At 42.1% G+C, this 23,122-nt stretch overlaps 1 protein-coding gene across 4 annotated transcripts in view; it reads right to left on the reverse strand.

Moving 5' to 3' along the window:
• Positions 1–840: 840 nt before the first annotated feature.
• GLIS3 (GLIS family zinc finger 3) overlaps positions 841–23,122 on the reverse strand; it is a 286,095-nt gene continuing 263,813 nt past the window's right edge. For all 4 annotated transcript variants that reach the window (XM_054031224.1, XM_054031226.1, XM_054031223.1 and 1 more), the window contains 3 exons: positions 18,111–18,292; positions 4,310–4,492; positions 841–2,727 (listed from right to left, as the gene is read on the reverse strand). In XM_054031224.1, coding sequence (XP_053887199.1) covers positions 2,591–2,727; positions 4,310–4,492; positions 18,111–18,292 — 502 coding nt within the window. In that variant the 3' untranslated portion in view covers positions 841–2,590. The remainder of the gene's footprint in view (positions 2,728–4,309; positions 4,493–18,110; positions 18,293–23,122) is intronic.

Below are 23,122 nucleotides of genomic sequence, written 5' to 3' on the forward strand. Positions count from 1 at the left end.
ATGTGAGTTAAGACAAAGGGCCAAATTCATCCCTGGTGTCAAAGTTCGAATACAATAGGGATTAATTTTACACAGAATTTCCAGATTTATGCCATACTCTTATTGTTACTTTTGTATAGTTTTTGTGTGTAAGTACTTAATTTTGTTTAAATGTTGTATACTTTTTACTGATAGAATAGAGGAAACTCTCCCAATTAAGTGTATATGTCTAGATGTGATAGAATATAGAGCAGGGGTGGGCAAACTACGGCCCACAGGCTGGATTCAGCCCGCATTCGGCCCGCCAAATGTTTTAATGCAGCCCTCAAGCTCCCGCTGGGGAGTGGTGTCTGGGGTTTGCCCTGCTCCAGCCGGGGAATAGGATTGGGGGCCGCTCCATGCGGCTCCCAGAAGCAGTGGCATACCTACCCCCCACCCCCGGCTCCTACGCACAGGGGCAGCCAGGGGGCTCCGCTCTGCACGCTGCTCCCCACCCCAAGCACCACCCCCACAGCTCCAATTGAAAGGATCCCCCTCCTGTCCTCTGAACCCCTCGGTCCAAGCCTGGAGCACCCTCCTGCATCCCAAACCCCTCATTCCCAGCCCCACCCCAGAGCCCGCATCCCCAGCAGGAGCCTTCCCGCACCCCATCCCCCTGTCTCAGCCCTGATCCCCCTCCTGCCCTCTGAACCCCTTGATCCTAGCCCAGAGCACCCTCCTATACCCCATACTCCTCATCCCCAGCCCCCCCCAGAATCCTCACCCCCCCCCCAGCACCCAACCCTCCCGTCCCAGCCAGGAGCCCCCTCCCACATCCCAAACTCCTCATTTCTGGCCCCACCCTGAACCAGAGCCCACACCCCCTCCTGCACCCCAACCCCAATTTTGTGAGCATTCATGGCCCGCCATACAATTTCTATTCCCAGATGTGGTCCTCAGGCCAAAAAGTTTGCCCAGCCCTGATATAGAGAGTCCTCTGAGCCTGGTGTTTTGCCAAATTCATCCCTGGTACAACTCCAGCAAAGTCAGTGCAGTTAAATCAGGAATGAATTTACCTGACAGATCATAACAGCATCTCATTATAAGCAGGTGTTTGGACAATTTTTTAAAATGTATTTTTCTAAACTAATGAGTCCTTTGGAAAAGTTTTGGTCTATTCTGTGAATAATACGTCAACAAATTTCAGCATGCAAACTTGCTGGACTGCAAAAATTTCTTTGGATCTTAGTCCTGCATATCGTGTCAGGCCAAAGCATATATATATATATATATATATATATATATATACACACATTAAGAAACCCCAAACGCTTTTATTCACAATATGGATGAATAATTTTAAAATAAAGTTTTAAATAAGTGATAAGAAAAGCTGCTTTCCAGGAGCACAGCAATGACAAAATCCACATCTCGACTGATTAACTTCATTCCCCACCTTGCCCATACACTTGTGGCTTTTAAGATGGCCAAACTGATTTGCTTTCAGCCTGGGCTAAAACTTACAGGCCAGCCAAAGGTTAAAAAAAACACAACTTAACAACTCAGTTGTAGATCTCTGAATAACCTAGTACAAACATCAACAAACCCTTAAATATAGCATGCCTTATGGAAAAGGCCCATAAAATTACATAAGGATGAAGCCAATAGGAATCAATATAAATTTAATAGGGTTTCATACAAATTGCTTTAAAAAAGCTACAGAATTTAATGGAGAATGATATCTTTTCTACAGGTTATTTTTAACCTTCCTATAGCATTCTACATCAGGAATATAACTCTCTTTTAAATTGCATATGGTTAAAAATTCTATTGAAAATTTATCATTATTTATTAAATTCTCCATAGCAATGCTAATAAGGGCTGCTCAAATATAAAGGAAATCCTAGTGCCTTTTTAGTTAAACTCTTCTTATTCATTGTATAAAATGTTAAAATGGAAACAATATTGAAAAAGGTAGTAATAGCCATTCTGGAAGGTTTAAATTCTAGTGGAATGGAACAGGAAACCAAAACAAGGATTGCAGGAAATCCAGTACCAATGCTCTTTGGCTCCAAGAAGCCCCAACAATGCTTCTAGCGGGTGGTGCCATGATGCGTCTCAAATTGCATCTCAAATTGTTTTCCCTTTTTTGTCTTTGTGTGTATCTAGCTATGTAAGCACCACAGACAAATAGGTTGTGCAAGAAGGTGAGCCTTTTAAAATGTTTGTAGTGTTCTCTGGTTTTAGTTCTTAGATTCTCCCCCCCAGCAAAACTGCATTCTAAAATGATTTTGCCGATTCGGCTTGAAAAGATTACATCCAGCAGCAGGTTACTTATTCAGTATTTGAATTCCCTTTGGGGGGGGAGGGGGAAGTAGTGCTGCCGTGCAGCAGATCAAAAGAAAAAGTAACAATTGCTAAAGTTTTGGCAAAGTTTTCTTGTTTTACCAACATTTCCCCCTTTGTTTGGCTGTTTTTATGAGGTTGAGTGTCTGATGATTGCATTTCCTCCTCTTTCTGAAACATACATACAGCAGTCTTATGGAGGAATGATATTTGTAACATTTGTTCTTGACTATCAGAAAGGAAAGATGATATGCAATAGAGTATTTGTAATTATAATTAGATCATTTTAGCCTTCCGTATAGACAGAGGAAAGCTGGCTAGGACAACGATCCACTGCATTTATCTGAAGGAAACTGGCGTCCTCAGACCCATTGCGCAATGAATCACCAAAGATACCTGTTGACCCTGATGGAAGATCATAAACTGGAAAAGAGTACAGAAATCATTAATTAACACCGACCAACTGTCTGTAATAATTACACAGAAAAATAGCTGGAAATAGCTTTTAAAAAAAAATACAGGGGTACTTAAAGGTTCAGATGAATTGCTTACTGTAAGGGAAAACCTAGCCCCATTGAAATCAATGGTAAAACTCCTATTGACTTCAATAGGACTAGGATGTCACCCACTGTGTATGTATAGACACACGTTATATACATGCACACACAAATTATATGCACTCTGTGTGTGCGTGAATATATGGATGGACAGATCCTGCAGCTGCTCTACTGTGGAGTTTCCCATAACTGTGCAGTTTAGCTGAAGATCCTTTTATTTTATCAATCTGCCTACTGCCCTTGGTTATGGGATTTCGACACATGCAATGTAAGATTAAAAAAACCAGCAAACTATTGCAAGATTATTCTGCAGTGCAGAGGACCCTATCCTGCAAACACCAAATTTCAGTGGGACTGTGTGCAGCACTAGATGTGTATTCAGGAGAATAACTGCAGAGCAGGGTCCTTATTTTGGATTTTTAAATGCTTGTGTAGATGGCTGCCATGAATCTTAAAACTGGCAGTTAGGTATATGATTGGGCTTTTAAGCACCTCACACCAGGATTTAGATGTGTAGCACATTTTAAGTGAAATTCTCCCTTGTGCAGCGGGTGGCACATGGCCTATGTATCACTTATTAAGTCCCACTCAGGCCCTCAGGCGGTGTATCTACACTGCAATAAAACAATTGCGGCTGGCCTGTGTCAGCTGACTGAACCTTGCAGGACTTGGGCTGCGGGGCTATAAAATTGCAGTGTAACTGAGCCAAAGCCCAGGCTCTGGGACCCTGTGAGTGGGGAGGGACCCAAAGCTCCATCCCGAGCCTGGATGTCTATACTGCAACTTTATAGCCCCGTGAGCCCTAGTCAGCTGGCATGGGGCAGGTGCAGATGTTTTATTGCAGTGTAGACATACACAGAATAGATCATGGGCCTTGAGCGTGTACTCCACCCAGGTGTAAATTTGACCTTTTCAGGGTAGTATGCAAATTCTTATAGGGAGCTGAGAGTGAACGAGCAAATTAAATCTTGATAGAATTGGTATGTGCACCACGGACTATTGTTGTCATGCACATCTAGATAAATGAATTCCTTGACTAAGAAAATTATCTTGGGCAAAAAGGTATAAAGCAAAACCAATGGCTTGATTAGATGCTACAATGCTTCTAGGAGACTGCAGGAGCAAAAAGACTTCAGAAGGCTCAGAGGACAGTATTTCAAAGTGAATACATGAGCTAGTGCATGTCTGACCCTGTACAGGAATTCAGAAGCTAGAGAAACATACATACAGCCAACGCACAGTCTGTATGCATGCCAGATGTTATAGAGATATGCCCAAACCAGATCTCCATAGCTAACACCCCATAAAGTTCCAATACACATCGGAACTTTGGGGTGGGGGATCAAGCCCATCGTCTCTAGTTGTAACTGAGAAGTCAGCAAAGCCTGGTTACATTTACAACTGGAATGTAGGTGTACAGGTATTTCTAGTTCACAACAGTCACTTACCTGTAATACCAGAATGTGCTGAAAAAGCTCTGTGGAAAACATCAAACCCTGCCTGGCCCATCGATGTGGGAACTAGACAGTCTTCAAAAGGAGGGACCATATTACAAGAGCCTCCATGTTGTATGTTCCTCTGAGCGTCAGTGTAATGTGGAGGGCAGAAAGTCTGTAGTTGCCCATAAAAGCCTAAAACAAAGAGAGGAGAGAAGACATTAAGTTACCTTGATATTTTGTCTGGTTGGCTCAGATAGAGAGACAAAGAACAATAGCAATGACAAGCACAGTGGGTGAAACCCTGCCCATACTGAGGTCAATGGGAAAACTCCCGTTTATTGCAATTGTTTTTCTGCCTTAATATCCGATTCACTATAATGTTCTCTGCAGTAACGCTTCCTCCATTAGATTTTGTCCCCACTGGCTCCTAACTACTTTAAATCCATCTTTGAACTATCCTGGTTCTAACACCACTTTGTGGAGGCAGCAGTTGATCAGGAGTCATTATAGGGAGACTGATGTTTTCATGAAAACACTTCCTTTCTTCTACAGTCCTGTTCAAAGATCTGATATCCTGCAAACGTCACTTAGCTTCAAGTTCAGGAAAAACTCTCGTTAAAGATAAGGAAAGATTTGCCGGAATAAGGACTGCATAAAGCCATAGGATTTGTCCCTGGGTTTAAGGTGGCAGATTAAATCCTATCCAAGTGCTTGAAATTGACTCTAAGGCTGTTGAAGATGGTGGAGACTGATGTACGAGGCTCTGAATGATTGGGTTGCACTCACAACGTATACATACTCTCCCTTAGCTATTCCTGCATGTAGACATCAGGTCAGATTCTCAGCTGGTGCAAATCAACACACCTCCATTGACTTCAATGAACCTATATTGATCTACACCAGTTGAGAATCTGGTCCATTATGTCTAAATCACTTGAAAACTCCTCAGAGGTTATTTAAAAAGAAGCCTAGTGTTTATGTTCTTTATTGACATTTTAATGACTATAACGGGCATACAAATATCCGGTGAGTTAATGTTCTACAAATATGGGTATCAAGTAAACAAGAGGAAACAATCTAGTACAGAGTGGGTGAGATGGTAGTTCTTAGTGGGCAACAGACAGGGCGAACCTGAGGCCATACAATTTAGTAAGGCATACAATGGAATGAGCTATCCCATGGAATCCTGCTCCTCCCACCCACTTACAGATTTGCATGTTAGGTCAAGGTAACAGGATTATTTGCTGGGGTTCTGAACAGATAAGATATTTATTTCAGGTTTCTAAAATGTGCGCACCACGAGTTTTAAAGCATGTGCCAAAGATAAAACCACCATTAGATCAAAAATATTTACAAATTGGCTCAATACCAACAAAAGGCTTTTCCCCGCCATTAGATGCAAGACCCCTCTTTCCACTCCCTCCCTCCCCTAGACAAGCTTGGAAAAACAGATAGGGCTTGTAGCATGCTCTGTTGTAATCAATTTAGGCTCTGGCAGACTCAGAGGGGAAGGATGGAAGAAAATATCAAAGCTGAGGCCCCTACGTAAAAACACCCATTATCAGCTCTCTCTCATTTATACCAGCACTTACCAGCTTGAGTGCCTTGCCTGATCTGAACTGCTGAAGAATCACACAAGGAGAAGAGGAGTTTGAAAGGTAAACAGGGTGCAAACCACCGAGGACTTTATAGTTTAAATCCAGTATCTTTAAACTTCACCCAGAAAGTGTGCATGACTATCTCCTTGCCCATTAAAAGACGAGCCCAGGAGCAATACAACCTCAGAAGATTTTGTAAGCAAACAATCCATTGTCTAAGGGCTGGTGTGCCATTTCTCATGCTGAAGAATATGTAACAGTAAGTTATACCAAAAAGCCACTGCAAGGAAAAATCACCTCATCTCAAATAGCAACTTAAGAAATTTTCTGTATCTCAAGTTTCTTCCACAGAAGTTGCTATCAACAGAAATGCTGATGTATTAGGCTGACTCTTCTAACTAGTACAGTTAACTAACTGTCATATGACACAGCCCTCCTAGAGTAATTTTCTTTTAACTTCTTAAAGTAATTTTTTTTCCCCCTACCAGCACTAAAATCAGAAAAAAACCATCTCTGGACATATCTGCAGTAAAAAAGTGATCGCTGCAGATTTGGGGCTATGAATCAAATTTGGATGAAAAATCTCTTCTCAAGCTGGAAGAAAAAAAAATCAGTAGCAAACTGGTTAATTGTAGTTTGGATGAGATGTAAAGTGAAGATAACTTTGCCAATTTGTGGTCATTAAAGATCCCAGCAGCTTTTCCTTATAATATAATAGCAAAAAGTATTATAAGGGGGTGTTAAACTTGGCGTGATGGACAAATCTTAGTTTGGGTACTTACCAGGGACAGGCAAGTCAAATACATTAGCCCAGTAGTGCAAGCTTTAGTGCTGTTAAGCAGCCTAATATTGCACAAATATAATTCAGACAACGTCATAGTCTCAGTCAGAGCCAAACCAAATAATTATAAATGCGTATTCATGATAACAGAGACTATTCAGCATCCATCTCTGGCCTCTGCTGATGTTAAGGGACTATAGCAGACTCTGATTTTCCTGGAAGTTAGCTGGTCCTGGCAGGTCTATGGATTGTCTATCCCCTAAAGAGTAGACATCTTGGTGATTTGAGTGGTTAAGAGAAGATGCAGGGCCTGTTGCTGACCCCTAAATAACTAAGAAATGAATAGCCAGCTACCTGATGACATGGAAGAAGGTAGAAGACCTCCTAAAGACAGTTGAAAGTAAAGGGAGTAGCCCTTTATGGGATGGCATTGTCTCATGCAGGGTTGTATGGCTGATGTTCATTCTCATGATGTTTATATTTGGGAGGAATGTGTCTAAATATCATTAAATTATAGGTCACTTGAATATGAATATCAGCCTATTTGTCCATTACTAATGATTAAACAGTGCCCAACCTGATTCATCCAGCACTGACTTATTTATAAAGAATCATTTAAAAAAATGAATACTTAATGCATTTCTAAAACTGCAGAGACTATTAAAAAATAAAACCCTTCCGACCTAGGATTGCTTTACAGGAGGGATCTTTGCACTTCGATAGCACCCTGCATGCAAGAGCTCAAAGCACTCTGCAAAACTGTTGTAGTCTAACTACGATCCAAATATATTTTCATTACCTTTCCTAGGAAAATGTCTATAAAGGACATGTGCTAAGTGTTTATGCATGGATAATGTATTTCATAAATATTAGTAAAGCAGCAGAGAGGATACACTGGAAAACATGCTGTATCACTTTGTGTGGTACAATTGATTTCCTGCCAAGCTGGAGAAAAGATGTGCAATTTAGGAACTTTCTGATTCTAATTATTTTTCCTTTGAGACTACAATCCTGTGGGCTCATTGAGGAAATATACCGATCTTGGCATGAGTCGCGTGTACATGTTTCAAAATGGAAAATGTAATACTTAAGTGGATATATATGGGCCAATATTAAGGATGGAGAAAGCAGTCTGAACCTTCACTTAGAATTCAGAAGAGGACCTATTTGTCAGTTTGTAAAAGCAGAGAGGAGTTTGATAGGAAACTTAGGTTCACACACATTGAGATAACCAACCAATATGTGTGCATGCATATACACACACACGCAATTTTGTCCATGTAAAAGGTTACATGGTAGAAACGACAGCAAATAAAGTTTTTTTAAGTTGCTTTAAAAGTTTTGCTCTCAGATTATTTTCTTTGAGAGGAGAAGGGACATTGGCTTACCCTGAAAGAAGCAGAAAAACAATGCACAACAATTCTGACCTTTCCCTTAAAGCAGACAGCAAATGTGTGCTATAGGCATTGCTAACATACTGTGGGCTCCATCCCAAGAGAGGCTGAACACTCAACTCCCACTGCCTTTAGTAGGACTTGTGGGTTCTTAGCAACTCTTCGGACTGGGCTCAGTGTTTTGAATACTTTTGTATTTAAAAAGTTTAATTGGAACAGAAATGAGCCAGCTTCCAAAGCATGTTAGCTATTTACAATAGATCTCCCCACTGCTCAGTGCTGACATTTAAGAATAAAACCTGTAGTAAAATAAAAAAGGAAAAACAATACTTTCTATAACTCGATTTAGACCATTACTATTGACAAACTTAAAAAGTGCTCTTAAAAACAACTGCTGTCTCAACCAGCATTGGGCCACATTGTGAAAGTTTACTGTTGAGTCAGACCAGTTACCAGAAACACAATCATTTCAATCTACAGTAGTCAGAGCCAGCTGGCAAGGCCCAGTAAGACACATGCTGAAAATGTTCTTTCATTGCTCTGAACTCATTCTTTATTTGTGCCTTTTCACAGCATCCTATTCTTACTGCAGAACAGTCTGGCAATAACATTGACTATTGCAAATTGTAGCCTGGTGCAATCACTAACTGAGCCCCAAAGTAAGCATAACGAGCCAAGTCCTCTTGTCCCTCCTCACTCACTGTGAGGCAAAATAATTTTGTCTGAGCAAGCATTGTACATTTTGGCCCAATCTAAAGAGAACTGCTGTTTTGTGCAGACATAATGGAGAAAAAAATAGAGAAAGCACACAAAGCATTTAATTAACAAATTCATCAATCATTTTTAAGCTGGAAAGAGAGAAAAATGCTGTATTCTTGGAATGCCTGTAGATAATAAACACTGTAATGTTAAAAAAGCCTAATGAAATCTTCAAGTATTCAAATGTATGTATTTATATGAACACTTTATGTCACCAGCTTACACCCAGCTATTTTAGACACAACCCAGCTTAATGGAAATCAGTGGGTATACATCAGGGTTGAACTTGTCCAAACTGGCTTAGGTTAAAAAAAAAAAATCATGTTATTACAGATAGGAGATATATTGTGGGAGAATAGCAAAGTGAAAAATGACAGCAACATTTTTGTTTGTTTTAGCAAATGTAGTACTAGTAAGAAAAAAAAAGTGCTAGATGGACACAACCTGGCAGATTGTATGTCCAGCAGCAATATACCTCAGACAAGAAGGCAATTCAATCGCTTGCCATTCTTGGCCTCACAGCTGGGACTGCCCACAAGGGAGCTAAACTGTGGTAGTGGTTTCTGTGCTCTGATGCAACATCTTTAACAGAACGTCTAAGAGACAGGTTTAATGAAGTTCCAGTAGCAGAATCATTCTTTAGGTCTATGGTTATAGACTCTATTATTTGCACTGTAACAAAATTATTATACGCCTCAGTTTAGTGAGGGATACTGGGGATGAGGCATCAGACTGGAAGAAACCAGTTGGACTTTCCAAATCCAGCTGGAGTTTGAAGGATTGACAGTTAGGAAAAACATCTTTTTATACACTGAACAAGTTAATGTGTAAGTCACTGAAGAACAGTAAGTACAGAATCCACTATGCCTTTTTTTTTTATAACTAAACAGAATAAGAGTAGTAGTGCAATTTAAGTTGGAGTCTGGAGCTAACAACTAATAGTTTATTTTTATTTCTAGCCATTCCTCCAAGTTCTCACGACAAGCTGATAAAACAGCAAGCACAGAAACAAATAAGACTCATCTTAAAATAATTGTGTCTGATCTACATAAAAATGAACATCTAATTCATATCCTATCACAGCACACAAAGGAACCATGTACTGTAAATGCTGATTAATAATGGACCCAAAGCATTACCTTTGGCGATACCAGGGAAAGCTGAAGAGACAACTGATTTACTGCTCCCAGTAGACACTCAAGAATGTAATAAAATACATATGATAAGATAAAAAGCAAATGTAATTCCTGTCAAACCATTGTAACATTCCAAATGTTTATAGCAAAGGTTCATACTGTGGCACTGTGCCTCAGATGGTGTGGTAGGCCAAGTCAGCTTCATTTTGTTTTGTTTTATTTGTTTAACACATCAACCTCGTTACCAGTAAGCCAGATGTTTCTGAGTTTGTGTTTTATTTTAACTAACCACCACCTCCCTCTATTCAAATTTATTCAATACTATTAATTACCCATCCACTTGACATGGCAAATCCCAGCTGTAAACATTGGAATTATAGAACATAGTGTGTCATTAATACCACCAGGCATGGTGGTTCCACATAAGGATTGAAAACATTATCTATCTATACACACACACACACACACGGTTATTTCAATTGTGTTTCCTTTCTTTTAAGTGTTGTAGTCAAAGATTGATGACTTCCGGACACAAGGCAAGCAGTTATTTTCTGGCATGATAATGTTATTTCCTGAGAAAAATGAAATGCTTATAAACAGAATAAAAGTAATAGCTGTGTACTTTAAACAGTTCTTCTAACAAAACTTATCCTGTACCAAGCTGAGGGGCTGACCCTGAGAGGTGCTGAGCTCCTCCCATGTACTGAGCATGTCTAAAGTAGGGTGAAATGCTGACTCCATCGGCATTCATGGTGCAACTCCCATTGAATTAAATGGAGCTAGGATTTAACCTCATGCCTTATAATAAGCAGTGATGGGGTGGTGAGGAGGGAAGGGGTCCTGTGACCTCAGTATCAGTGGAAGTCTCTGGGACTGCAGGCCCCAAGGGGGCCCCGGAAGGCCAATGTCTCCTCATCACAGACACTCCAGAGACCAGGATTTGGTCCATATTTCACTGTGAAAAGAAAATACATATGAGTGCCCTGTAGAAAATTGAGATGTCTGATCTCCCCTCTGCACACAAGCACAGTGAGGACTGTTTTCCTGAAAATTTCAGAGGACAGTGGAGTTCCCTCTGTGAGAAACCTTATTTTGTAATACAGATTTCATCAGCTCTCTGCAGAATCTCACAAAGCCTTTCCTGATCCCATTCTCTGAAGGACATCACTGTAAGTGAGACACGGTGAGTGAAATAATATCTTTTATTGGACCAACTTCTGTAGGTGAGAGAGACAATCTGTCAAGCTACACCGAGCTCTTCTTCAGGTCTGGGAAATGTATAGGTCAGATATAGAGTGATCACTTTGTGAAACATGTTCACCCACAGGTGATGTGATGTTTTTGTTTTGTATCATTTTCCTGTGTGTGTTGATTTGGGAGTGCTGGATGAACACTTTTTACAATGCTATCACTCTATATCTGATCTATCAATCCTCATCCTCAAAGGAAACATGCACCTCATCTTGTGGTGCTATGAAATGGTGTTTCTTGGTGCATATTTCTACTATTTCCATTAGACCATGCAGGCTATCAAACTAGAGTGAAATGATAATTTAGTGATGTTTACGCTATTTAAAAAAAAGAGAAATGGGTCACATCCTGTATTGCCAGAAGGCCTCCTAGTTGTGGAATGACAGATGTTTTAAAGTGGTTGCTTTACGAAGTTAACAATTTGAATTACTTTTGTAGCAACTAAGTTTATTTTCTCTAAAAATCTGATGGTTCCCAAGACAAATAAAAAATGCATAATTGTTACTTTGGTAGCTCACTGAATAATTCATGGCAGGCAATATTTGGGCTTGTCTACATGGTGCGGTAGTATGCATCAGTGGAATGCGAATTCCAATGTGCATCGATGTGTCACACACTAACTGGCCCACATAGAACCTGCTGGCTTGCACTAAAAGTTTCCTAGTGAGCACTAACTTAGTCCCATTTCAAACAGTACTACAGTGACATGCAATAGGGAATGTTTAGTGCGTGCCAGCAGGATCTACACTGATCAGTTAATGCACAACATGTTAGCACGAAACAATTCAGACACCACTGCTGCACACTGCCACACTGTGTAGACAAGCCCCTTGTTCCACTTTTGGCAATTTGCTCCACTGAATGATAATCACAAGTCATTTTCTTCTTTCATTATTCAGCCAGCTCTAGCTACTACCATAAACCACAAATAGGTAACAAGTATGGTCCAGACTTGAAGTGTAACCAGATTGTTATTGCAGAAATGACCAAAATGATAGCAGCAGCAGCAAATATCATTGTACCGAGTTAGACAGCTCTACTTCCCAGTGGACTTTGCCTAACTGGATATTGTAAGCACAACAAGATCCTTTTACTACAAAGACATGGCTTTTCATTATGGCTAGCTCCTGTCCCTCATTGCCCCACCTCATTTGTTAGTTTCTTTAATCTATTATGTCTGGTCTTAAACTAAGGCCCCAGTCCTGCAACTGCACCCAGGCAAATGGAACTTTCTGGGTATGTCTACACAGCAAAGAAAAACCCCACAGCTGACTCAGGCTCAGGCTATGGGGCTATTTCATTCCTGTGTAGATTTCCAGGCTCAGGCTAGAGACCAAGCTCTGGGACCCTCCCAACCCACAGGGTCCTAGAGCTTGGGGTCCAGCCTGAGCCCGGAAGTCTACACAGCAATGACACAGCCCCACAGCCCAAGCCCTGGGAGCCCGAATTGGCTAGCATGGGCAGATCTGTGGGTGTCTAGTTGCCGTGTAGACATACCCTTTGTCTACAATAGCCCCATTGACTTCAAGAGGGCTCCATACGGCAACAGGGATTCACAGAACAGATCTAGCCACAGGATCAGGGCCTATAACTGTAGGTTCTCCAGTGTCAGGACTATCTTTACAGCACCTAGCACAATGGGGCCCTGACCTAGTTGTGGGGTCTCTCGGTGCTATCAATAGTAAACAAATAATTTCTGCTTCACAATCATTATGCTTCATATGCACAGCTCAATACATTGCCTAAACGCCATGTAGGCACTTCCAAACCCACATGCAGCAAGCAATTCTACATATTTTTTATTTCACAAGAGAAAGTCTTCAGATATGACTATCTTTCCTGTGGAAGGAAAGGGAATATTTACTCCCTCAAACAATATTCTTTAAGGAAAAGCTCTGTAGTGTTCTGATGTTGGATATCCCCAGAAACAAGGCATGAGATCTCAACAGCTGCCAATGTTCTTCTAAGAAACAGCAATACCACAAGGCAAGTAGCTCATAGAGTATATAAGATGAGTCAATCTTGGACCTCCCACATCATTTTTTTTTAAGAGTTAGTACTTTGAGATTTCCATGAGTTTGTAAGATGTTTAAGTTTTCAGCAAGGGAAACCATTTACAATTTGTTTTGTTCAAGAGGCTTGTTGGCAATGAAGTCCTTTCTTCCTTGGTACAGCCAATTTAAACTGAGCTGACAAGTTTAAGACTACATATTAAGACAGAAAAATGTCACCATTGTTTGGTAGCAGATTGAGCTGAAAGTTCAGTGGCTATAGTTACCGCCCTCTAAATCATGAAAAGGCAGGTTATGAACTGCAGAAGGCTGAGGCCAACAGAGCTTCCCACAGCTACCTGATATATACGAAATAGCCCAGGCTGATGAAGTAGCTCCATGGTATTCTTCTAATACATTATAATGATGTTACTTAGAAGATTGAAATCCTTGTGTTGCTACAGGAAAACATAGCTGTGAACTCTTGGGAAAAAAAATAATTTTTTTGAAATGCCAAAGGGAGAGTTTAGTCCAGTAGATCAGACTTACAGGATAAAGCTTTCAGTGTAGTGCAGGGAGTGTGATATAACTGTGTATAACTCTTGCTGAAGTGAGAGGGGGTACCCAGCTAACAGCACCCATGCTAAAAGACAGACTGTATAATGCCAAAAAGTTACTTAACATGTGAAATGAAAACATAATTTACATTTGTAACACTTGTTACTGTAACTTACAGTTTCTCTTGAATATATAGCTGATGAAATCACACCCACATCTCATTGATACCTGCTTTAAGTGCAAGGCTCAGCACTGCCTCAAATATGAGTTGCTATTGATTCCTATATGAAACCCACTGACAAATGAAAATTTCCAACAAACACAAACTTTACTGAGCAAGGCCAAAAGTATAAAGTAAATAACAGAGGTGGGTCTGAAAAAGATCTGGAAACATGTCCTGGCCCCCAAAGCTTGGGGGTGTCTCGATCAGCCCATGAGAAAGAGAGTGAGAGAAAGAAGAAAGCTGCACAGTGTGGATCCTGAGTTAGATTCAAACCCACAAACCCAAAGTTCCTCCATATGCTGGATGTTTCAAAACTAGGATTTTGGCTCAGGCCCATCTCTAGGGTTACCATATTTCAGCGAGCAAAAAAGAGGACGGGAGAAGCCCCGCCCTAGCCCCGCCCCTGCCCCTCCCACTTCCCGCCCCCCCTGACCTCCCAACCCTCCCCCCGTTCCTTGTCCCCTGACTACCCCCTTCTGGGACCCCTGCCCCTAACTGCCCCCCAGGACTATCTAAGCCTCCCTGCCTCTTGTCCCCTGACTGCCCCAACCTTTATCCACACCCCCACCCCCAGACAGACCCCTGGGACTCCCACGCCCCATCCAACCACTCCCCACCCCCTGACAGCCCCCCCCCCAGAACTCCCAACCCATCTAAACCCCTCTGCTCCCTGTCCCGACTGCTCCGATCCCTCTCCCCACTCCTGCCCCCTGACAGCTCCCCCCCAGAACTCCCAACCCATCTAAACCCCTCTGCTCCCTGTCCCCTGACTGCTCCGATCCCTCTCCGCACTCCTGCCCCCTGACAGCCCCCCCCAGAACTCCCAACCCATCTAAACCCTTCTGCTCCCTGTCCCCTGACTGCTCCGATCCCTCTCCCCACTCCTGCCCCCTGACAGCTCCCCCCCAGAACTCCCAGCCCCCTACCCCCCCGCTCCTTGTCCCCTGACTGCCCCCTCCTGGGACCCCTGCTCCTAACTGCCCTCCAGAACCCCACCCCCTACCTAAGACCCCCTGTTCCTTGTCCCCTAACTGCCCCCTCCTAAGACCCCCCCCCCCAACTGCCCACCAGGACCCTACCCCCTACCTGTACCCTGACTGCCCAAAACTTTCTCCACTCCCCCCAAAAAGCCCCCCCCCCGTTTCTTGACTGCCCCCTCCAGAACCTCCCTGCCCCTTCTCCTGCCCCCCTTACCCTGCTGCTCAGAACAGGGTGTTGGGCTCTGTGCGAGCCGGACACGTGGCTGAGCTCCCCAGCACAACAAAACCCGGTCCCTGGCCCTGCACAACAAAACCCGGTCCCTGGCCCGGACCGGGTTGCAGGAGAGAGCTGCCCTTGTATCAGCACAAAGTGCTCTCGCTCCCGTTTTGCTACCCTGCATGGCAGAAACCGCTCCCAGTTGCAAAAGGGGAGGGCTGCACTTTGTGCTGAGACACTTGCTCAGAATGCAGGGCGGAGCTCCTCTCCAGCTGCTCCGGAATCCAGCCCGGGACTTCCCTGCAGCCCTCCCAGCCGCTCCGGGGGAGGGGGGAAATCCCGGACATTGTGAGTGCTTTACAAATTCCCCCCGGACGCTATTTTTAGCACAAAAAGGAGGACATGTCCGGGTAAATCCGGACGAATGGTAACCCTACCATCTCTAATAAACAATGCACGTAATGGATTAGGTCTCTGGTCTCTCTTAAATGCTCTTTGTGCTGCTGGAGAGGCGCAATGAGGATTCGATGCTATAGGGCAGCTGCTGAGGATTTCCCTACCACAGGAAATGCTGAGCTGGTTTCAGGCCCCTCAAGCCATAAGGGGTATTCCAGGATGGGCTGGGAGTTTGTCAGAAGCAGGGCCTCTTGGAGACCATTATCCACTAATGACAGTTATTGTAGTGACAGCCTTGTTAGGCCCTGGAAGCTTCCAGAGTCTTGGGGACTGCAGGAGTTAGAACAGGGGTGGCAAACTACAGCCCGTGGGCCATATCTGGCCCACCAGCCATTTTAATCTGGCCCTTGAGCTCCTGCTGGGGAGCAGGGTTGGGGGCCACTCCGCACAGCTCTTGGAAGCAGTGGCATGGCCCCCCTCCAGCTCCTACATGTAGGGGCAGTCAGGGGCTCTGCTCTGCATGCTGCCCTCACCCCAAGCGACGCCCCTGCAGCTCCCATTGGCCAGGAACAGCAGCCAATGGGAGCTGTAGGGGCGGTGCCTGCGGACAGAGCAGCGCACAGAGCCGCCTGGCCGCGCCTCCACATAGAAGCTGGAGAGGGGACATGCCGCTGCTTCCGGGAGCCGCTTGAGGTAAGCACTGCCCAGAGCTGTACCCCTGAGCCTCCCCCTGCGCCCGAGTCCCAGCCCCAACCCAATTTTGTGAGCATTCATGGCCCGCCATACAATTTCCATACCCAAATGTGGCCCTCAGGCCAAAAAGTTTGACCACCCCTGAGTTAGAAAAGTGGAGTAAAGCCACTCCAAGTCCACTGAGAGTGAGACTAGATGATCTATTTATTCCTTCTGGCCTTAAACTCTATGAATTTATGACAGCTGCTTTGGCATACCTGGGTATCTAGTGGAATAACTAGTCCATTTCTCTTATAACAATGCTTTTGTACTGGATAAGCCACAAGTGGACAAGCTTATTAGCTAATGAAGAACACCCCACAATAAGCTGATGACATCCAGTTGTATACCTCATATTCCACAAATGTAACCAGTACCATTACAATTATGTCACAATGCCTACAAGAGATTAGCTCCTGGGTGAAGAGAAAGCCGGCTCAGATTGAACCCATATAAAATCACAGTGATGCTGGTCAGAAAGGGTAAATGCTTCAAAGAACTAGACTGGACTTTGTCTTTCCTTTTCACTGAAGACATCCATCCTTCAAATCAGTAAAACGCCTTGGGGTCTTGTCTGAGTCATCACCAAGCCTAGACAATCAGGTGCCATCAGTGGCAAATAAAATTTAAAAAAAAAAAGGAACAAGGAGAAGCAGCAGCCGTTGCCCCTTGTTCCTTCTGCAGCTTGCTAGGAAGATTTTGTTATTTCTATTGTGATGATAGTGCCAAGATATCCTGATTGAGGAACTGGGCCCCATTGTGCAAGGCGCAGTACAGCCTATAAAAAGACAGTTTCAGATTCCAGAGTAGATCAGGCTAATCCAGAGTCTGACCATCTTCTTGGCGAGCAACAAGGCTCTGCTCTTGGAGAGTAATGGTCAGGAGATTGCAAATACTCCTGTTCAAACAAAAGTCTTTGTTCATGTGCACATGCAGGCCATTTGCTAAACAGTCAGGTGAAGAAAGCATGAATGCTCATGAATGACAAAGGCCATGAAAGTGGGGGAATTGTATGGATGTTCTGAACAGATGTTTGCAAATACTGTTCTACATCATTTGATCAGCTCTAGCAATGACAGACCACAGAACATTTAGTGTGACATTTTAAAAAAACATGCTCCCAATTTGTGCATGCAAAAATGAGAAATTGCATGTTTAACTTAGAGGAAATATTGCTGTCCATGTCAACATATTTTCAACATGTTAAGGTAATTACCATTCTGACTCAACATCAGTAAAAATTTATTTTCAGCTGCTGTTAATTTTCTTCTTGGCTACAAAGACTTATGTTTGAACAAAGAGGGAGAAAGAAGCTGTTAACATAGTGCAAATGAGAACACAAACTTGAAAGAACATGTATGTTAATGAGCAAGATGGCCTTCATCACTCCACAACTGCAAGGGAGAAAAAATGTCTGATTTCTTGAAAACCTGATGACAGGTTGGGTGTGCAGCTGGGAGACAATGAGGGGCATAAAACTGGGTATGCACAACACAGAATTATTTTCAGCCGTCCTTCATTTACAGCTCTGAAAATAATTCCACACAGAAACCCATAGCCCCTCACTTAGGATGATGAATTCTGAAAATGTAGGCTGAGAATCTTAAAGGAGCTTAAGGCAGTTAAATACCTACTTCCTATTGATTTTCAAAGGGAACTGGGTGCCTCACCCCTTAACACTCCTTTGAAAATCCCAGTGCTAGTTCTCAAAATCTTTCTTTCTCCTCCTTTTGGAAGTTTAATGAGTAAACAACGACATAAAAACAGCTTCTAAATTCAAGATGACTTTCTTACCTTGGATGTGGATGCTGTTTGGTTGAAAAGAGGGGTTTGTTATTGGCTGGTATGTCTTCACATGTGTTCCCGCAGTCTGCAGGAGATGGGGAGTCTGGGGTGTCCGTCTCTGCATCATGGGAGGGGGAACTGGAATTCTCCTGGGGCTGATATGGTGGGGAGATGGAGCAGGAGCTGCAAACCTGAAAATCATGAAACAGATTGAAGTATGAAGCCTACAAAAAATAAGAGCAAAAAAACGTTTTTAATTATTTAAATCACCAAAGTGCTTTAACAATGGGCACTGATACAGATTTCTAAAAGAATAGAGTGCAGTCCTAAACACTCACAAGAGTCATGTTCCAGTTTCTCAGATTAGATGGATAAACTATACCTGATCAACAACAATGAAAACCCAGTCTGAAGCTTCTACCAGGCAAACTCCTCTTAACTTCCAGGGGAGAGGCTCAGACAGTCCAGTGATGAGGATCACATAGATACTTAGATGGGGTACCTGACATCAGAGCCACTGCTAAATTGCAGGACTGTATTGTGGGGAGGCAATGGGATACCAGTTGACAAATGGCAGTCCTTCCTTTTTAGAAGGGCTGCAATCAGCCAATTCCGGTGCTTCTAAGGGCACAGAAACTGGTTGATGGATGGTGGGGCATTGCCTAAAAGAAGAAATGCTGGGCAGAGGCAGTATAGGATCAGTCCCAAGTCCTTTTTATTAAGTATTGTTTTCTGTTGCATATAATGCTTTAACAGCTCTTGGAAATTTTTCCACTTTATATTCAAGTATTTTGAAATAAATTATCTTAAACCAATATAAAATAGACATTAGTTTTCATAAAGATCTTGCAGTGTTAAATGATTTCAAGTGGAGATGAGCCTGAGCTTATCAATAGTTGGATCTGGATCCAATTTATGAACTCCCAAACCTTGGGCATTTCCTGAGCTAATGCTTTGATTCAGTTGGGAAAAGGAGTGCAACACTTCAGAAGATAGAGCCTAAACCATATTATTACTTCTGCTACAATAAGGGTATGGGTTTTTTACCTGGATGTATTTATGGGCTTCATGGAAGGGTTTAAAGCCACGTTAGAAATAATAACAACTACTCCTTTGAATTGTACATGTCAAAGCTCTTTACAAAGTAGGTAAGTAATATTCTCATTGAAGATGGGAAGCCAAGGTGTAGAGCGGTTACAAGGCTTGGCTTCCTTGATTCACATGACCATGCTTCATCCATGTTGCCTACCCAGCAACAAATAGTGTTTTCTAGGCAACAATGGAAGGAGGCTATAGTCTCACAAATAATACAGTAGGAGCTATAATTATAGTAATATTACCACAGAATACTCCTGCATAAAGTCATCACATGAGCAAGCATATTGAAATCCAAAACACCTGAGTTCTTCTGATTTAACAGAGATTTCTGTCAAACATCTTCTACATGACTTGGACCTTATATGGAACCCATTTACTATTTTTTGGCAGATCCATAGCTCATGTTAACATTATAGCAAATTTCATAGTGAACCTTGTATGCTTTACTGCTTGTTCTATTTGCTTTCATTGAGTAGCCCTTTTGTTTCTTACTAGTTACAAAAAGAAGAACAGGAGTACTTGTGGCACCTTAGAGACTAACAAATTTATTAGAGCATAAGCTTTATATATGCATCCGAAGAAGTGGGCTGTAGTCCACGAAAGCTTATGCTCTAATAAATTTGTTAGTCTCTAAGGTGCCACAAGTACTCCTGTTCTTCTTTTTGCGGATACAGACTAACACGGCTGCTACTCTGAAACCTGTTACTAGTTACAGTTTAGTTTGTCTCTGTATTGATTCTATATTTACATACAAACTCAAATTTATTACTAAAAAGATGTGTCTGTACAGGAGAAACTATAGAAATACGACCAGTAATGGGATAAATCATGAAGTCCTTACTAAGTAACTCAGTCTATAACATGTCACATATTTTTGCTGCTGCAGGTAACTTCTGCACTATATATTTAAAATATATGCAAAGGAATGTGGGGACGAAGTATGTGTGTTTTGCAGTAACAATTGAGGCTAACAAAAGAAGAAATATACAGTAAGTGTTTATGAAAGAAAATATAAGAGGGCTTTTAAAAAGTGCTACAACTGCAGGATTACAGGTTTCCCAAGAAAGAGGAAAGACTGGGGTTAGTTTTCTGGATAGCACTCACACAGAAAGATTATTGATTTGCTGCCAGAGATCAACAACAATGCACAGACTGGTCTTTTTTTACGTTATTATTTAAAGAATCGTGGGATATCATCCTCTGTGTTTTCAAAATTCATTTGTGAAAACTAATCAATGAAAAATGGCTTTAACCGCCAGCCAACAACAGGGAAAAAAATCCTTTTCAAAGACTTAAAATGAAAAGCACCGTTTTAAAGATTTCACATTTGATTTAACATCTAAAAAACCTTCCAAAGATAATACACCTCTTTGTATAGCTAGACAGGGATCCTTTTTAGTAGACTTTAGTAGTCTTTATAATGATTTATGAATCACTTCATGCATTCCTGGCTTACTCATATGGGTGACTATAGTATCTACATATACTTCCCTTCTGCTTCACAAAAGAGAAACTTGGTCTTGTTTCAATCCAGATTTGTCCCCGAATAAATCACAGTGTGTTACTGGGGGAACTGCAAATTTAATTTTGTTTCTAAAACAATCAGGATCAGCTTGTAACTGCTAGGAAACTGCCATCCTGAACTGTGGCCATGCCCTGCAGCCCATGTAAACAGGAATAGCCAAATTTGTAGAGAGCTGCCTTCCTCCATGCTTTCTGGGATCTTCAAAACTAGAACTAGTATGTTCTAGGAGCCATTACGCAGTATGCCATTCCTCAGTGGGAGCTAGGAAAGGTGTCCTGTAAATGAATGATTAGATTTGAAATGGTTTCAAGATCTGATAGGGGGAAACAAGATAATTACGTTATCAAAGCTTAAATGACCAGATTAATTTATACAATGTGACATGCATAGATGATTTCTAATTAGTCAATATGGATCACCAATAAATGTAATAAATGTCATGGTAAGTGTTGGCTGGACCTGGACATAATGCAAATTAAGAGTACAGTATGAGCAAACGGCTAGCAAGCATCAATACAAAAAAACAAACCACTACCACTATCACCAAGAAACCATGTTTGGTATTAGTAGTTTTTTGCAAAGTGACATGCCGGACCCGACCCAGCACACTGAAAATGATTATTTGGAGGTGGTGGTGATGAGGGGGAAGTTTTTATATGTTTGGGAAAAGAATTTGTACAAGTGGTTTGAGATTCTTGGCCACAGAATTGACTATTGCGAAACTGTTTGTGTATCACAGACTCTAAGAAGTGATTTGGAGGGGAAAATCCTCATTCCTGCAATTCCACACAAAACAGAACTTCTTTTGTTAATCCAGGCTGCTGGATTCCCTACACAGAACCCGATGTCAGTATTATGACTGCGGTATCAATTGACTGTCCTTATTCAAGCTGGTTAGAAACAAAGCAAAAAGAAAATTCCCATTCGGGGTAAACCTGACCTCTTAAAGGTTTTTTGATGGTGCTCCAGTTCTTCATAGAAGTATTCGAAAGAAGTATTTCAAAGAGTTGTCACCTCAGAATTATCCTGGCTAGTGTTCTTTTTGGCTAGCATTCCTTTATTTGATTTCACACTGCCAGTCTCAATGGGGACATGGAAATACATGACTAGCCTAATAATATTCAACATTGTGCTTAAACTGAAGCCTCTCACTGAGTTTGCCTCACCTTCACTACCTGATCTTCTTGAAGTTGTCATGTCTACTGAACTCTCTTCCATGAATTCCCCTTCTCCTTCTGGTTCTGTTTTCTCTGTGTGAATCGTCTACATAGCAGTGAACTGGTTTCAGACCAATTAATCTCTGAACTAGTGGCAATGCACTGACAAGCATCGGATTGTGTATGCATTCAAATAAGGTCACAGGCATTCCCCTTGTTTCAACCAGAAAAGGGAACAAAGCAAATAATAGTTGTGCACTTTTACACAGTTTGTAGTCCAAGAGAGTCAACTGTATCCACTCAAGCGTGCACAAAAATTGCACGGATTCAGGGCAAATGGATGCCAGAACAGACTTCAAATATTACTAGGCTGGAAGGCGTTAATGGTTGCCATTGGCATGTCTGTGATCTCTAGACTACCATAGATCTGGTTAAAACTGATGAACGTGCTACCCACCCTTCATTCAGGCTATATGGCAGAAGCAATTAAGCTCCTTTAATGGATTAAGATACCTGGAGACAATGGAAGCCACTGTCCCAGGCACTAGCCATATGGAAGGCTGACCAGACACTAAAACCCTGCTGGCTGTTTTTTTCCTGGGGACTGATTGCAAACACAGAGGCTGGGTCTTTGATTCGTTGCAGAGAGCTGAAAGCAACCAAAAAGAAAGAGAAAAGCAGCAAAAAGCACACAGAAGCAGTAGTGAGCATGGCCCTGCTCCCTGAGGCACAGGACTGGCTGGAAAGGCAGGCTAGGAAATTGTGAGCAAGAACACTGCCTGCTGTTTGTTTCTACTGTGTTCAGGGAATCAGGACTTTGTGTACTTTGTAAATAAACAGGACTGCACCAAAGAATAACCTGACTCATAATCACTATTTCTCCTACTGGAAACAACCCAGCAAGGCTCTGAATATTGGCTAACTATTCAGACCAAGGGGTAATGCTAGCTACTTACTGATCCTGGTGCTACCACTTTTCACTCCCTATTATTTTTCCTAACTCTTCTCTTCTGGTGTTAGTTCAGAGCTGGGAGATAAAAATGGATCTTCAAGTCCAAGAAAATGATAATTAATTCTAACCAGCTCTTAAACTTCTGCCTTTCACCCTGCCCAACAATTAGCTTCCCTCAAGAAGAGTTTACTGTTTGAAATATGCAATTCCACTTATTCTGCACTATGGAAGTCTTGTGGGGGATTAAAAGAGATGACAAATCAAGAATAAGTTCCTGTAAAATAATAAC

The sequence above is a fragment of the Malaclemys terrapin genome, chromosome 6, assembly GCF_027887155.1.
Source record: "Malaclemys terrapin pileata isolate rMalTer1 chromosome 6, rMalTer1.hap1, whole genome shotgun sequence".
Taxonomy (NCBI): domain Eukaryota; kingdom Metazoa; phylum Chordata; order Testudines; family Emydidae; genus Malaclemys; species Malaclemys terrapin.